An 18,973-nucleotide genomic window follows, 5' to 3' on the forward strand; every position below is an offset into this window, starting at 1 on the left:
AATACAACAGTCTGTCTTCAATGTGTATGAGGACTGGCAAGTATCAGGCAACTCTGTATCTCATAATTCTTCAGCCACCAGCAGTGAAGTCAACTATTCCCACACCTATGGTCTAAATATCTATGTTGCTTTCCAGTCTTACCTAGCCAAAGAAAAACTGTCGATTCATTTAAAAGGTAAATTTATAAACATAAGAAACTCCCCAAAACTCTCTAAAAGTCATTTTCATCTTGATGGCATCCAAGTTGAACAGGTCCCTGATTCTTTTCCGATATAGTCTCAAAGATTCAGACTTAGATAAAAACAAAATCATTTATTTTAAGGCAAAAACAAATCTTAATTCTGGTGTTTATTGAAAAAAAAAACAAAACTACCCTTGTCTTATAAAGTGTTTATGGACACTGTAATTCCAGTTGCAAAAATTTCACCCTTGTAAATTAGGATTAAAAAAAAAAATACGTACTATCAAAACAAAAAAATTGCCATCAGTTGTTCATCTAACATAATGTTCATTATCATCTGGTCAAAGATCAGTGTCTAGTTTATGTTCTTATTCTGGCTAAGCAAGAAAAAGCCTTTAGACTGAATTAATTTTTAAGTTAACTTCAAAATGTTAGAATCCTTACTCCGTGTGATGCTATATTGTTCCAGGGTTTTAAATAGCATCAATATGCTTGTTACTCCAAATTTTTATCTCTAGTCCTGACCAATTCATTGCCCTCATCTCCAGACTTATAAATCTATCTCCAGTTGTCTATCTAACAGGGACAAAAAGGACTCCTGATTTCCCTCCCTAGAAGTTATTTCATCTGTTAAATATATCTCTGAAGAATATAGCTAAAAAACAAAAACTAATCCAAGAAGATTCTGAATGCCAAATCCAATGTTTCTAAGTTTATGTACTTTTTCGTAATATATTGTAATAAATTGGTTTAATCTGTTTCCCTACTCTATGGCTTATTAGAAACAGCAATTCTGAGAGTATGGTAGGAAGTCTAAAGGTGATAGGTTCAGCAATTATCTCAAAAACAGCTGACAATAAGGGGAAAAATTATTTTAAATTTGAGTGCTTATACCTGGCAACATCCTGTGATATACATGCTATTCATTAGATAAAATTAAACATGCACATACAAGCCTACCCATATCATTTAGTCTTTAAAACAATATGAGAAAAATTTACTGTCCCAACTTAGAAATGAGAGATAAGGGTAAAGGGGCTTAAATAATGACTTCTAAGAAAGTACCTGTGTGTTTGACATCAAAGATAACTCTGCTCTCTAAAAACTCCTAGAAGGAATCTAAGATTTTAGAAAGTAATGAATTGGAACTACCACAGTTAGTGGCTATTGACTGTGATAGATAAGACTATGCTAGATGATGAGGGGGGATGAAGATGAATAAGATACTTGTGCTGGCCTAAACTAGGGAGCACCTCAGTTTGAATGAACCAATATTTTTAATAAGCAAACATTTAAATAAATAAATATGATATAGTACTAAGTAGAAAATTACAAATATCATAGGAAAGATACAGAAGAAGTTGTAAGGAGCTTTAAAGATAAGAAATGATAGGAGAGTTTTTAAGAAGCCATGTAAAGAGGATAGCAAAAGATGGGTAGGATATGATAGTAGGTAGATGGGAAAGGAAGGACAAAAGGGGGGATGGATTCTAGGCTCAAAGAACATGAACGAGGCAAAGAGGTGAGAAAACTCAAGACATGTACCCTATATTTCAAGTAAAACTCAACTATATGAAGAGCCAGGTGAGATAAAATTGGAAAGCTAAACCATTATAGTTCTACAACTTTCTCTTCACCTTTCTATAACTGAAATTTGGCTCTGCCTTGGGGACATGGTTTACACTGTAGCTCATTCAAGCGGTGACTGTGTTCTTTTATCCCTTGTAATACTGGGCTTGAAGGAAAGGTAGGTGTCCTCCTTGATCCTTATCATTTCCAGATTATTCTCATTAAATCTTAAAGTCACTCTTCTCTGAATTTCATTCAGGCCATTAAAATCTATTATCCACGATCCATCCTTGCTGTAGTCACCGATCTCTGGGTTATAGCTCCTGGTTCCTTGTCATTCTTTCCAATATCACAGTTTTCAAAATTCTTAAGTGATTTCAAATCAACATAAATGAATCTTCTAATACATGGCCTTGTTATTGTTTCTTCCAAAGATTTTCACCTCCGTCTTCCTTTTAATAGTTACTTTAATGGCCACGGGCACGCCCAATAGAAAAATAGGAGACATTGCCTGCCACTGCCTGCCACCCTCTACTCCTCTGAGAATATTTAGAAAGGTGTTTGTGGTGGTACTTTTTGATCATCATTTTGAATGGAAGGTAATGATGACCATTTGGTGGGTGGAGGTCATGTCTGGTACATATCCTGAAATACAGTTCTGTACACTTGAAACGCCAATAGCATCCTTATTGAAAAATATTTATACTCTAGCTAGACTCTACAAAGATACCAACATTTATTTTAGACCTACAAACCACTGATCTTAACACCTTTCCTCCATCCCTCACCACCCTCTTCATATCCCTTCTTAACCAGTTTAGATTCTGAGTTCCATTATTATAAGCACTCCCTTATCACTTTCTTGTTTAGTAATACACAACTGACAAACTCTTAATCCTCTTTAACTAAATTATCCATGCCTGTACAACTATAGCCATAAAGTAGTTGAAGAAACATATAATCACATCAACTGATTTAATTTTAAATGAAGTATTCCTAATCTCAAGTAGGGTGTTAGAGCTAACCTCAAGTAGAGCGATTATACCACATTTTTCTTGTCTTGTCTTCATCTTTGTTTCTCAAAGTGTGATGCATGGGCTAAGCATCGCCTATGAACTATTAGAAATGCACAGGTCCTACTCTAAAACTCTATACATCAGAACATGCACCATAACAAGATTTCCAAGTGATTCACACACATGTTAAAGTTTGGGAAGTTCTATCCTAGATAAGTACTTCACCCCTTCTCCTATTCTTAGATCTCCAGCCCTGCCTACCCCTACGTTTACTGATTTTGTTTCACTGAGAAAACAGAGGCAAACACAGGGCAACTTTCAGATGCTTCCTCCATGTCATCTATTCACCTGCCCATACCCCATATCCATATACTCTATCTTCCCTGTTACCACAGGATATTGGTTCTACGACTGAATGAAGTCCCCCACCTAGGTACCAATCCTATTTATCTCTTTTTATCTATTCAAGGACATTGATCTAATAATTTGTCCCCTCATTTTCAATTATTACTTTTCTCAGCTTCAACGAATTAGCTTTGTTTTTCTCGGCTTGAAATGAAAAAGAAAAAAACCTCCTTATCATTCTACCACCCTTTCCTGACTCCATAATCCAGCACTGCCACTGTTTGTCAATACACTTTTAAAAGTTTCATTACCACTTATTCTTCCTCCACTCTCATAAATTCATTCCTATCAGGCTCTTGTATCTATCACTCCACCAAAATTGCTCACCAGTGCCACCCAACAACTCCACAATGTTAAAAAAAAAAAATTCCTTAAATATTTTCCATAAGTAGTTCTAACATTTAATCCAATTCAAAATAAGTCAGTATTGAACATTGGTAATATTCAAATGACTTAAAATAAAGCTTGAAAATGAACCCTACCTTATTTCCCTCAAATATCAAGATTTCAAAAAGAAAAAAAAACTATTAAAATAATTTTATTAATACTGCTTACCTGGCTGAACATGAGTAGCCTGTAAGAAGTATTTCAAAGCTCTCTCGAAGTTTTTTTCATTTTCCAAAGCATGACCCACATTATTCCATAACTTGGCATTATTTTTATTTACCTTAAATATATAAATACAGACAGAAATTAGTTACAATTAAAAAAATACCACTCCAATTAACAGAGATATTTGTTTGATATACCATCAGGAATGAAGTGTTCCACGGAAATATCCATGAATAGATAAATATGGTCAAAAGGTACAAATTTCCAGTTACGAGGTAAATTCTGGGGATGCAATGTATAGCATGGTGGCTCTATTTAACAATACTGCATTGTACATTTAAAAATCTGTAATAGAGTAGATCTTGAAAATTCTCATCACAAGAAAAAAAAGTTTGTAACTGTGAGGTAACGGATGTTAACTGCTTATTGTGGTAATCATTTCATAATAAAAACAAACAGCAAATCGTTATGCTGTACACTTTAAGCTAATACAAAGTTTATGTCAAAATTATATCTCAACAAAACAAGAAATCATTCAGATTTTCTCCCCCCTAAAAATGTATATATGGCTTCAATTAACAGTTATTTGTTTGGTAAAATACTGGGATGGAGTGTTCCATGGAGATGTCCCTGGAGATGAGGAAGGAGCCAAATGAACATTTCTTCACCAAATTTACTCCCTTTCAGCATCAACATACGAAAACCACAGTAATCTGTTTCATCTATTTATTACAATTTTACTAAAAATATTATTTGATCAAAACATAGTGCTGTTTGAAAACTCCTGCTCTATTACTTGTATTCTTTTGGGAGAAAAGATATTTGAACATGAACATATGTTTAAACCCTCCACTAATTACTTATTTTTAGGCTCAAATAAAGTTACTTATGTAGTATATTATGGTAATGAGAACCCTGGGATTAGAGTTCTAAGTTGATCTGTGCTTTCAGAGTTCACAGATGGGCATGGTATTCCTGGTACCCAGCCAAAGAACTAGCCGCAGTGATTAGGAATGTGGTTTTGAGCATTGTCTTGGGAGTAAGGACAAGCAAAACTCCTGAAAATTAAGGGGCTTCATTAGTATTCCAGGAGTGTGGATAAATAAGGATTGTAATGAGGGCTCATTTGTTTGTAGACTTCAGGGCTAGGGAAGACAGTGTAATTACTGAGTAGTATAAGAGGACATTCATCTGAATTTAGGTAGATGTCAAATCAAGAAGTTACACAGACTACTGGAATTAGGCAGTGATCTAGTAAAGCTAGTCAATGGAGAGTACAGAAATAGTCAAAAGGAAGTTCAGAATTTAGAGATTTAGAGAGGTAAGGGAGCACCTGAAAAAATATCTTGCTTGTAACTTTTAGAGAAAACAAATTTAACAATTTTCAAAAAGACCTTATTCCTATTTATGTTGTCCGGTCTACAGAAATGCTATACCACTCCTTTCTGCGAGTTCGTAACTTTCCTATAGTACCATAACCATCAGTTGGTTTTCGTCCACATAGGGGAGTGCCATTTTTTGCTATGTATTTTATTTCATTGAATTTAAGATGCCACCAATTACTAAGACTTGCCTTTATTTTATGTACTAATAAGAAAAAAGATCATTAATTAATTATAAGATGCCTTTCACACTGTAAGATTTATTTTAATTTCAGCAATGTTAAAAGGTTTTAAAATGTGTACCCTAAGAACCAATAAAATATAGTATTCCTATTTAAAAATTTTATCATTTGAGCTTCTAACAACTCATTAGCATTTAGGGAACTATTCATATATGCTGTGAACATACAGGTAAGTACTATTCAGAGCACTGGTTACAGTACAGAACAAATAATTTTTACTAATCTTTTGGTGAGTACTTGATAGTTATACGTCTAATTAAAAATAAAGTTAAAGCATTTTAGATATAGCTATAAGAAGTAATTGATGACATACTGTCATTCTGGATAATACTTTACCTTCAAGGCTGACATAAACAACGTATATTCAGACTCCCAATCCCAATTTCTGTGGAGTGTTTTTAAGGCATGCGTGAATATCACCATAGACAGACAAACCCAGGATAACTTTTTTAATACACTGTTTTTGAGACAGAAACAAAACAAAAAACATTGTCTATATCACCAAAAGCATTTTACCTTTTAGAACAGAGGTAAGAAATATGTTAAATATCCTCAAATGTTTGAATTTACTCTAAAAAATAGTTCTAATAATTGCCCAAGTTCAAAGGGAACACCACCCCAAAAATTTATATATTATATATTATGAATACTATCTTCTACTTCAGTCTTCAGTTACATTAAGTATTCCAATATTTGACTTTATTTCAAAAGCTTTGTTGAGATTTAATAACAAAAAATTAATAAAATCAGCTTTTAATTATGACTTTATATAAAGAATCCTTTGTACCTTCATCTACAACTTGAATATTCTTACTTGCGTTTATAAAGGGTCAATCACTGGTTATATTTAAAAACATTTCTGCTTACAATTACGTATTACAGATTGTCACAAAATTCTTAGAATAATTTTACATTGTAAAGCTAGATTTATTAAAAGTCATGGTAAACTTAACTCTTTATAAAATAGTTGCAAATTACTTAACACTTTAGGGTAGTTTTGAGGGCTCAATTTCTCATCTATAAAAAGATGATTATACCTCAATAATCCCTACGATCTAATTTAGTATTAATGTTCTGAGTCCATGTTTTTGTCCCGGTTACACAGTTTGAATTTCTTTCATTTTAACAGATCCATTTAACCAGGATAGGAGGGTAAGGATCAGAATGTACATGGACATTGGAAGTAGTCAGATGTACATATGAATGAAGACTCTGCTGTTTACTAGCTGTGTGATCTTGTATAACTCAGGTAACCTAGATGAGCTTCAGTTTTAAAATTTGCAAAATAAAGTTAAGTAGTGTCAAGATTAAATAAAAAAAACAAATCTAAAGGGTCTATCATGGCACTTGGCACATGGTAGGCATTCACGATTTGGTAGTGATTATAACTAGATATATGTGTGGAAGCTAAGAGAAAAAGTTTGGTAGATAGTAGTGAAAACTGTGAACATAGATGGGATCATCCAGAAAGAATATGCCATGTGAGAAAAATGGTTAGGAGTATAACTCTGAGAAATTAAAAAATATTTAAAGAGCAGGTACAGCAGGAAGAATCAGAGATTTGGGGCAGAAATGAACAGATGTGAAAGAGAATCGAGAGAAACTTTTTACAAATGTCAGGGAAATAAATTTTAAATTAAAAAATTGACTAGATTTAGTTACTAGGAGGCAGTTTGTTAACTGTGTTAGTAGACAATATGATATAGAGAGAAGTCAGAATTCTATAGGTTGAATGAAGGGTGACTGGAAGTGAGAAAGAAGAGACAGTGACCATTTCTTATAGACATACAGTGTGACTATTCTGGTCCTTAACTGTTTAAGGCAATTAGGACATGGAGATTATGATGAAGATAGTATACGGTGGTTATGATAAAGATAGTAATGATAGGAAGAAATTACAGACTGCTTACTATATACATTTTACATATCCAATTAACTCAATACAACTTAGTCAAGTTAATAAGACTATATCTTAGTTCACTGTAAATGGAAGTGGCAATGGTCATTTGTAACTTTAGTCTCAGTAATATTATTGTTTTCATTTGTGTCCAACTCAAAATATGTTGTCTCAGGCTGTAAAATAAAATTACATAAATATGAGACCATAAGACTGCAGCAGGTGCTATGGAGCTTGACTAACTTGAATTATAGAAAAATAAGGAGACTACCAAGATGATAAACAAAATTTAAAAGTTTGACAAAATTAAACTAAACAAATATTTTAAATATTTAGATGGATATTTGATTCTACAGTAAGCATTAAATGAACTAAAATTTAAATTCACCTTTTGTTTGATATTTTCTGCCATCCATGGGCTACCAAAATACAGAACCCCATGCTAGGAACATATAATACTCGCTCAGCAACAACAAATCCAACTGGAAAAAAAAGGTTCGATGCAGGAATAAATGGTAATGCCATTAAACAAAGTGCCTACAAATAAAAAGATATTAAATTAAAAAATATATGGACATTCAACAGTCAAATCTAAATATTTCATCATTTAATTTGGATAATGTACAGGTGGACCATTTTAAATAATACTATAAAGACTTAATTTAAATGTAAAGAAGTCAACTTAGAGATAACGACAAACAAAAATTTGTCAACGAGGTGAGATAAAGTCTTATTAAATGCTAACTCTTATAATTAAGGCTAATCCAATTAAATTTTAAACAAAGCATTTTTGAAAGCATCTAAAATAAGACTGATAATTTTTATACATATAATATGCATGTGGTAAAAATAAGTGGAGAAAGATATTAATAGGTTTTAACAACACAAAACCACGAAGGTTGATAAAATAGCTAAATAGGCCTGTTTTTTGCAGCATATTAGAAATTGATAGGCTGTTTCAGACAAGACAGTATACTACCACTTCTGTACCTCAGCTTTATTTTGCTTAATATTCTGATGAGTCACAAATGTTTAACAGGGGCTTAGAATATGTATAAAAATAAAACTGCCTCCTTTAAATCAAGTCTTTTATTCCTTTATTCTAAGGCTTCTAAGAAATTCTAATAAAAATTTCTAAAATTCTACCACTGTACCTTATTTAAAAAATTTTTTTTGGGGGGGGGCAATTTTGAAAAGCATATGGTTTCTAGGTTATAAAGCCATGACAAAAGGTAGAACATAAATAACTACCACACAAATAACTTGTGGAAAGAAGTAGTTGTCATCAGAACATGTTTCCATATTTTGTTACCCTGTTTTGTTTTATAGTACCTAATCGAATAAATAAGTTGTTTCTTTAGCTCTGAAAGTCCGAGTCTTCTAACAGCTTGAGAGAAAAGAATGTCTTTTCTTTATTATACTTTATTAGTGAAATATAGATGTAGAGATGTATCTACATTGAAAAGAATACTTTTTCCACGAATCACAATTTAATGATTTGTAATGAGGCAATACTGAATATGAAAAGTACTACCATCAAATTTCTCAGTCTAATACGAATTTATGTCTGAAATTTTAATGTTTTATTTTTTATTCAAAAAGAAATAACTCAATTTCTATTTATTAGAAGTGCTTGATAAAAATAACCAGCTAGCTGGGAAACATATGTTTCTAACCACGTAATCCTTTTTTTAAAGAAAATATTCCCTATTATTAATTCATGGCTACTCTAAAGCAAGTTCATTTGAAAAAATTGAATTGTTAAATTAACCCAAAGATGCATCAGGGACAGATATATAAGCTACACAAAAAAGAAAAACAATCTCTCAAAAAATCTACTGGTTCTTGGATAAAGAGTTTGGATAATGATTATTAAATTACTCAGAAGTTCTAATATGCTCTCTGTTAACATATGCCGACTTAGTTAAACTATGAGTAACACAATCTCCTTCTTCCAGTGGTGTAAATTCTCTTTAAAAGGAAAGATGGTAGTAGAAAGAACAAAGAGTTTGGTAACAAACTCTTTTCACTTCTTACTTCCTATGCAACATAAGGTAAACAATCACCTTGTGACTGTTCCTTTATAATACAATGGGGATTAATAATTATATTGCTGAGGTACTTATGACATCTTACTTAATACGTGATTAACATGGTATCTGGTACTTACTAGGTACTCTTTTGATCTATTTATCCCTTCTAGAGTTCTTCAGAAAATATCCTTATTAAAAATAGCATTTTACGACTATACTTAAAGCAGCTGTATCTGACACAAATGTCCCTCTTTTATGTGCATTAAGATATAATTTACATAAATCTATATTTCATTGACACTATCCTTTTTATTCGGCTTATATCACATATCATTTTTTGTTTTTATTTTCCAAAACTTTAAATTCATCTATTCTTCCTTATAGTACTTTTCCTTTAGCAGAACCTCAGCTTTGGATGTATTCTACCATGTCTGCTTTGTCTATATTTACCTGAGCAATAAAGCACTACGACAGTTGCCAAGCTGAATAGATTAATGTCAAAAATCCATGATCACTAACTTCAAATTGACCCTTAAGACTGCTCAGTATTCCTAGGTTTCTTTGGTACGTTCTCTCAAACTTTCCTTGACTATTCTGAATCTTGACTACTTTTCTCAAACTTTTGACCCATGTCACTTTCAGCAGGTGACCACGCTTCCAAACTTAGAGAAAACTAAAGCCATGAAACAAAACTCCCTTCAAGTCTGTCTAAACCTGGCAGCATGCACATTCATGCTCATTTCCATCACTCCTGTACCATAAGGTATCTCCATGTATCTCAGGTCAAACCTGAGCTCTACATACCCCCATTCCACACAAATCTCACTATCGATTATCCCTTCTTTCATTTACTCAGCCACATACTTTCTACTTATATTTAAACATACTCTTGCCTCTCAAATCCTTAAAAATATTCTCCTTTGACAACACATCTTTAAGTTACCACAACCGTTCATTATGTTCCTCAGGTATAACACAAATTCCCACACTCTAAGGAAAAGACTTTTGCAGCCATGGTAACAAGTAGCTGGTTTTCCATCTAATTAATCAACATTTCAACTTAAAAATGTTTTTGTAAGCCAACCCATTAGTGGTATCTCTTTGCTTCTAAAAGTCAGCCAACAAGAGTGTTCCAATGAAAGTGATTCTAAGTATGACCTAATCAACAGTCTCTCCCTGATCAACCACTCCCACCTCTGAAGATCCACCAATTCTAGGTCTCTATTCTTCCCCAAGTCCTACCTAAGTTCAGTAGTCTGTTATGCTTGAAGCCACTACCTAACTTGCAGTCTTCTTAGGCAGGCAATAAATTCTAGCTTGTCTCATCTTCTGAAATATTCGATGTTAAATTACCTCAAAAGGTTATCTACACAAGCAACATTCACTTCCTCATCTCCTAATCAAATCACTCCACAGAAATAAATTTCATTTAAGTCACTCACATACCTAAAAGAGGTCAAATCCAACCCTTCTACTTGACAGTATCTGTTAGTGTTAACCATTCTTTCTTGAAACACTTTGCTACCTTCTGTCTATTCAGTCTATCACCTACACAGGTTCATTTTCATCTACACAACTAAATATGAAATTTTCAAGACATAGTTGTAGGCTTCTTCTCTTTCACTCTATTCAGCCTCTTCAACTATTTTCTAAGGCATTTATTATGTGTATGAACTTCTAGGTACTAACTTGTTATCATCCTTGAGAGAAATGACAAAATCCTAATTGAGAAAGAATGCTCTATAACCTCTCCATAGGTCTTCTCATGAACAACCTGGTTTCAATTACTATGTCAATCATTGGAATTTTGATGGATAGCTTAGGTTTCTCCTCTGAACGTTAGGTACAAAGTGATATTCAAATCTCTCCTAGGATGTTTCAAATGTATCTCAGACTCAACAGATCAAAGGTAATAGTAAATATGATCTACCCTAAACCCCTATATTTTTTCAATCTTTTCTGTATCTCAGAAATTGGATTCAATTTTCTATAAAATTAAAATTCATTAGAAACAAGGATCCTTTATTTCTTTTTATTATCATTTCCTTAGTGACTAAAATGCTGTCTGGTACATAGATTACAATAAAAACATTTAATTGAATGAATAAATCACTCTAATGGCTCCAGTCAGAAATGATATATTTGCAAAGTATTAAAAACACTTTCTGGCATACAGTAAATGCACAAAAGAGAATGTTAGACTATTATTGTTTTCAATAATTTAAAGGAAGAGGCATCAGAACTGTTATGAGTAAGAAATGAAGGTAGAGTAAGAAAATTACAAAGAAACAGACTTCAGAAAAATAACAAAAAGCTTTTCAAACCATCAGAGTTCTTTGAACATAGTAAGAAATACTGCAGGGAGTCATGAAAATCGTGCTAATGAGAACTGAAGAGCTAGATATTTCTAGGTGCATATCTTACAACAGGGGTCCCCAACCCCTGGGCCATGGACATGTATAGAACCAGGCCACACAGCAGGAGGTAAGCAGCAGGCCAGCCAGAGAAGCTTCATCTGTATTTGCAGCTGCTCCCCAGTGCTAGAATTACTGCCTCAGCTCCACCTCGAATCATCAGGCATTAGATTCTCAGAGGAGCACAGGTCACTGGTGCCCAAAAGGCTGGAGACTGCTATCTTACATGACACTCTTCTCTGTGCCAAGGAAACCAACAAGTATATAACATAATCCATTTCTTCAAAAAGTATATAATCTAGTTAGGTAAAAGAAATATTAAAAAATTATGCCAAAAGGGATGCTGCATGATTTCAGAGTTCCTACCAATTAGAGAAATTTATAATCAGTTTTTGTTTTTTATGCTATATATGTCAAATTATGCCTGCATATCAAATTTTGATATATCATTTTAGAAAAACCTAAAATAAGTACATAAGTTAGGATGTTGAAAAAAGAAAGATTGTTTCTAAAAAAAATATTTCTGATGAATTAAAGGTGGTCTCTTAACTGATCGACAGAATGTAATATCATCTGAAAAATAAGCAGTCTCTTACCATTAAAACAGTCTTGGAGGAATCACCAGGGTATCTGAGACTGAATACTCCCAAAGCCCCCAAAAAGCAAAAGAAAGTAAATGTGGCAAGATTTCGAATATCTAGAAATGACTCTATAAGTGGTATTGTTCCCATGGTCCAATCACAGCAGAGCTCTGAAGGATTTAACAGAAGCCAAGCATTCACAGGAAGGAGGTAGTTAAAAGTTAGCTGCCTTGTAGGAGTTGGGCTTACAGCAGCTGGGTTATCAAACCTGTATGAAGGATGAAATAAAGGTCATTCGAACTGAAACACTTCTAAACACAAATTTAGTATATAACATATAAATAAAACACTGAACAATAATAAAATCAATATTTTGTATGTAATTTGATTAAACAGAAGACAAATCTTTTTAATGAATACTTTAGATTCTTGCCAGAGTTCAAACTGTATAATCTTTATAAAATTTCTAGTTGAGACTAATATTCATGAAGAACTGATAGAAGGGCAAGCAGGTTATCTATTTCTAGTTAGTTATGAGCATAATTCATAAATGCATACTATGAGACTCTGCAGAATACTTTCATTAAATTATGACATTCTTATTAAAAGTAGAGTGTTTAACATCCATTGTTTTATTTGTTGTATGAACATTTTTAAGAACACTAACCAATGTTTATCTACATGAATTTTCTTTTAGTTTTAATCGCTAATGAAAAATTATGCTTTTAAAATTATTACGCTTTTCTCTTGTCACAGAGAAAACTTTATAATCTATGAGCCTTTCCTCTTTGCTTAGATTTCTAGGAAGCTAATAACCAAATTTCCAGTACAGAGTACAAACTGTATAGGCTTATGTAACATTTTATTTTTGTTCTACTTTTTCTCCTAGTATATTTTAATACAAGCTTATTTCCTAGTTTGTATTTCCCCAGGCCGTGATATACTTATACTTAATGTACACTTCATTAATTTAGTCTGTTTTCTGAAAACTAAGTCGAATCATATTTTAAAGTACATTTCAAATGAATAATTTAAGAATTTTAGTTCTTTAGGCTATTTCTAAATTTTATTGGCTATATTAATATGTAGTCCTTTAAAAATGAAATTGCTCATTTTAAAATGAGTAAGTCCATGAAAAATCAACTGCTACCACTTATTTGACTTGGTCTTCTTAAAACTATCATGGTTGATAAAAAGTAAATACTATTTGACATTTTTTTTTCATAACTGAGTATCTATATATATGAAAAATAATAAATATTGAAACTCAAGACTTGAATTCTCAAAATAACAGAACTGAATACAAAGCTATCATTTTTCCTATAATTCACAATTCAAAGTCCATTATTTATGATTAAGTTTATTAGAATAGCTGATTTAATAACTGAACTGTAGGTAAAGAGTACATGTAAAAGCATATCAAATCATATTTTAATCAACTTCACTGGGTAATGTAATAAAGTTTATGTATACAGACACATATACTTACATACAACACCCCATATACCCATCCAGACATACACAAAACAAATATATTCACACCTTATCAACCACATTTTCATACTGTATAATAGGAGATGGGATAACAAATTCTCTAGTAAGAATGATAAACAGAACAGAACAAAAACACTGAAACTAAGAGGTAAAGAAGGAAATATAGAATATATATTCGATTCAATGTATTTCCCATACTTTAATATTTAAATGAATTGCTCAGTTTAGTACGGCTAGATGCAAAGGTAAAAGTTTAGGAAGTTAAAAAGCAATTATTCTTTAAAGTAAAAAATGCTACTGAGAAGAATAATTATATAAAAAATAACACAAAGGCAGCATTGAACGTAAGATAATTATCTGAACAAAATTTATTCTAACCAGGGCCAGGAAAGCACTATCATGGATAGGAACAGGAATAACATTTTGGCCTTTCATAAAAAAAAAAAAAAAAAAAGAAAAGGAAAAGATTCTTGCTTGTAATGTCAGTCACTTAAATAAAACCGAATAGAGAACTTACTATAAATTTCATTTTAAATTTTAGGTGGAGAAGATGCAATGAAAAAAAATGCTAAATGTTAAGAGTAGAAAAAATGATATATAGATTGTTAAAATTTAGGATAACTTCTGCTTCTAGCCTTAAACAATTAAAAACTTAATTTTTTTTTTTTTTTTAAACACACTGGGCATCAAACAAATGACAGTGATACCTGAAAGAAGGAAGACAAATGAGGGGAGTCGGACCTGAAGAATTTAATCTGTGGAGCTGCAAAAGGGAACCTACGTGGAGTTCTATAGTATCTCTAAGTTGAGAAGATGAAGCTGAGAGACCTAAGAGCCTAGTGGGTTGGAGTTAGTAGGCAGAATATCAGCAGCAAGAGGAAAGCTGCTGAGAAAGAAAACTGAGATCTGTAGGTATCTCTCCAGTTTTCAGTACTCATGAGAACTTATCAACATAACTATGTGAGAAAATACTTGAGGTCAGTGCTGTGGGTGGAATCATGCCTCCTCAAAATTAGTGTTTACCCAGCACCCTAGAATGAGACCTTATTTGGAAACAGGGTCTTTGCCATTGTAGTTCGTGAAATTAAGATGAGGTCACACTGGATTAGGGTGAGTCTTAAATCTAATGACTGGTGTTCTTACATGAAGAAGAGAGAATACAGAGCAGCGTACAGAAAAGAAGGCTAAGTGAAGATGAAGCAGACTGGGTGATACGGCAACAAGTAAAGAATGCCAAAGACACTAGCAACCACCCAGAAGCTTGGAAAGGGACACGGAACAGATTCTTCCTCAGAGCCTTCAACAGAGCTGACTGTGCCTGACACCTCGATTTTGGACTTCTGGCCTCCAGCACTCTGAGAATTTCTACTGCTTTCAGCTACCCAGTTTCTGATAATTTGTTGTAGCAGCCTTAGGAAAACTAACATGTTTAGGAAAGTACCTCCTGACAATATTAGATAAAAACTCCCAAATATCATACGGAACTGAGAATAGTTCCACAGCAGCCAGAGTGGAAATCCTCATAACTCAGTCCATTAGGCAGTCAAAAGGGTCTTGTGTCAGTAGTGGAGCAAAGTTAGCACTAACCTTAATGCTGCTGTGATCTCACAAAACAAAACTTAAAAGCAAGGTTAGAAGATGAAATTTTTTTTTTTGAAATAAATGCATCCCAGAAGTAAGCTCTAAAATATTTATAGGGATACATTAATGATTCACATATGCACCTCTTAAAAATTACCAGGTATGGGAAGAAGTAGAAAAATACAATCCAGGAAGAGAAATACTATTCTTCTAAACTGACTAAGAAATGACACAGATGATAAAATGAGCAGACTAACTTTTAAGAACTTTAAAGCACTAGAACATGCAGAGACATGGGACACATTAAAATAAAGGTTCAAACAAAACTTTTAGAGATGAAAACAAACAAATGAGATGAAACATAACTAGAAGAAATTAAGGGCCGATTAGACAGTGAAGAAAAAAGATTAGTGAACCTGAAGGCATAGCAAAACAAAACAAAACAAAACAAAACAAAACAAAGCAAAACAAAATACACCCTACAATGAAAATGGTGGAAAATAGTTTTGAGAGTGAGAGAATAAACAGAGCATCAGTGTGACAACTTCAAGAAGCCTAAATACATGTAATTAAAATTGCAGAGGAAGACGAGAGAGAGAAGACAGAAAAAATATTTCAAGAATAACTAAAAATTTTCCAAAATATATATAAAGTAAAACCAACAGAGTCTAAAAAGTTCAATTAATCCAAGCACAAGAAACAAGAAGATAAAAGAAACAGTGACTGGAAGTTTGTCCCTTTGGACTATCATCACTCAAACTTCCAGTTATAATATGGATAAGCCCTGGTGTACATTAACACTGTATTGTATATTTAAAAGTTGCTGAGAGAGTAGATGTTAAAAGTTTTTATCATCAGACAAAAAAATCTATTTGTAATTATATATGGTGATGGATGTTAATTAAACTTATGGTAATCATTTGTCTTTCTATATATCAAATTATGTTATACGTCTAAAACTAATATAATGTTATATGTCACTTATGTCTCGAAAAGATAAAGAGAAGAGAAACAATGATAAAGAGAAAATACTAAAAGTGTCATAGGAAACGATATACTACATGCAGAAGCAAAAAGAATGACAGAATCTTTTCCACGGAAAACAGTTTAAGACAGAAAATGACAGAATAACATTTTTATAGTACTGAATGAAAAATAGTCAGTGTAGAATTGTACACTTAGGCATAATATTGTTCAAAAACAAAAGCAAAATAAAGATATTGTTATATACGAAACCTAAAAGAATTGATCACGAGCAGACTTATATGTTAAGAAATGTTAAAGTCCTTCAGTCACAAAGAAAAATGTTACCAGTTGAAGATCTTGATCTAATAAAGAAATGAAGAACACCAGAAATGGTAACTCTATGTATCAATATCATGGGCTTTTAAAAATTATTTAACTCTCTTCCAAAGATAATTGTTTAAGCAGAAAATAACAACAAAGTATTATGGGATTTACAACATATACTGAAGGAAAATGCATGTAAATAGCACAAAGAGCAAGTCCTTATATAAAATAATTTTATATATTTACATGAGAATTTATTTATTTTATATGCTTATACTATATATGTTAACATTTATACTATATATATACTTGCAATTATAATATCCCCTGAAGATAAACTGTGATAAACAAAGAGTATATACAAAAAAACCTAAACCAATCACTAAAAGAAATCGTAGCGAAGATTTATAGCTAATAAGCCAACAAGGAGATAAAAATGGAATAAAAAAGTACTCAATCCAGAATAAGGACGAACGAGAGAGAAAATGGAACAAAGAGATGGGGCAAAGAAAACAATAGCAAGATGGTAGGTTCACATCATTTAATCATACTAAATGTAAAGAGTTGAAATACCCCAATTAAAAGATATTATCTGACCAAACAGAAAAGACTCAACTATATGCGGCCTATAAGATATCCACTTTAAATATAAAGATATAAATGTAAAACAAGTGAAAGCATGAAAAAAGATAAAGTATGTATCACTAACAAAAGATAGCTTGGGTGGCTATATTAAGAACATATAAACTTCTGAGTGAAGACTACTATTTGGGATAGAAGCTCATTTAATAATAATAAAGGGATCAAGTTATCAAGAGGAAATTGTAATCCTAAATGTTTATGCATTTAATAACAAGAGCTTTAAAACATATGAAGCAAAAATGAATTCAACTGTAAGGAAAAATAGACAAATCTACAATTATAGTCAGAAATTTCAACACTCTCTCAATTACTAATAGAACAAGCAAACGAAAATCACTAAGGATATAGAACCTTTAACATTTAACCAATTTGAGAATCATTATTATTTTGATTGTGGTAGTTTGATGAGTGTACACGCTATCTCAAAATTTATTAATTTGTATGTTTTAAGTATATGCAGGTTTTAAAAAAATGTTATTACTCAATAATGCTGTTAAAAAACCTCAATGAAAATCAAAGACTTTCTGAAATATTTACAATCACTTAAAATCTAAAGGTAATTTTAAAAGGATGGAAAAATAACATTAACAACAACAAAAAAAATGACAGAATTCATACCTGGTAAATACTGGAAGTTGGGACTGAATAACCTGGACTCTAATCACAACAAGTAACAGTGTACTGAACATCAAAACAATGAGTTTTATTAGTGTCTGCAGCATAGAAAATGGAATGCCACCCTTTCCACGGAGAAACTGTCCAGCAGTAGTACATAATAATGGCAAAGTATACTGGAAAAGGAAAAAAAAGTTTTAAATAAATAAAAATATACTACAATGTTTTCAATAACGTAGTACTCTCTAAATGAAGATCAGATAGAAATTGACCATAATGATAAAATCAATATGGAACTGTCTGTGGAAATGATAAAGAATAAAACTGAACCCACTATTCTTACCAATAATTAATAATATAGTACTATATTACTGTGTATTTTTCCAAGTTGCCTAACAATTCCGTTATTGAAACTTGAAAATCAGTCTTTAAAAAGTGGAAGGTGTTTTAAAACATTAATTTTCAGTGAGAATAGGAAAAACATGCATATTTCTTGCAAATTTTTGGTATCATTGGCAAACGGACAGATTTATAAAATGATATATTTAGAAAATAAGTTTATTATAGCAAATAGGATTCAAATAGGAAAAAAGATAGCAACCAGAAAATTTATATTTTTCCTTACCCCCTGGGCAATAAATACTTCATACACACAGCAGATTCCTACAACTGTTATTCCTTGTTCTTTACACAATGTTGCAACAGCCACTAAAAACACAGTGAATACAATTGGAGTCCACACTGCAATTTAAGAACAGAAAAATATAAAACTACACCAAACAATTTTATAATATCACAAAAGGATATTTTAAGTTAGACAACTATTACACATTACTAAAAAATTTACTTATGATTCTATATTCATATCTGCATTATTTACCACTGACTTATACCTTATATTTTAAAATGTATTTAAATGATATAATTTTTGCTTTAAATATTCAAAACAAAACATAAAACATAATATCTAACAATATTAACTTTTAAAGTAGGGTAGACAATATGGAGAAGAGAAATGTTAAAGCTTGAATGTCATGCATGATTAAAGAACTATCAATTCGAAATAAGAATAACTGAA

General features: G+C 32.0%; 1 protein-coding gene across 5 annotated transcripts in view; it reads right to left on the reverse strand.

Annotated features, from left to right (window-relative positions):
• TMTC3 (transmembrane O-mannosyltransferase targeting cadherins 3) overlaps nucleotides 1-18,973 on the reverse strand; it is a 49,953-nt gene that overhangs the window by 13,046 nt on the left and 17,934 nt on the right. For all 5 annotated transcript variants that reach the window (XM_036237884.1, XM_016140660.2, XM_016140659.2 and 2 more), the window contains 6 exons: nucleotides 18,521-18,636; nucleotides 17,899-18,071; nucleotides 12,289-12,541; nucleotides 7,634-7,782; nucleotides 5,685-5,805; nucleotides 3,728-3,839 (listed from right to left, as the gene is read on the reverse strand). In XM_036237884.1, the coding sequence (XP_036093777.1) occupies nucleotides 3,728-3,839; nucleotides 5,685-5,805; nucleotides 7,634-7,782; nucleotides 12,289-12,541; nucleotides 17,899-18,071; nucleotides 18,521-18,636 (924 nt within the window). The remainder of the gene's footprint in view (nucleotides 1-3,727; nucleotides 3,840-5,684; nucleotides 5,806-7,633; nucleotides 7,783-12,288; nucleotides 12,542-17,898; nucleotides 18,072-18,520; nucleotides 18,637-18,973) is intronic.

The sequence above is a fragment of the Rousettus aegyptiacus genome, unplaced genomic scaffold, assembly GCF_014176215.1.
Source record: "Rousettus aegyptiacus isolate mRouAeg1 unplaced genomic scaffold, mRouAeg1.p scaffold_m13_p_2, whole genome shotgun sequence".
Lineage (NCBI taxonomy): Eukaryota > Metazoa > Chordata > Mammalia > Chiroptera > Pteropodidae > Rousettus > Rousettus aegyptiacus.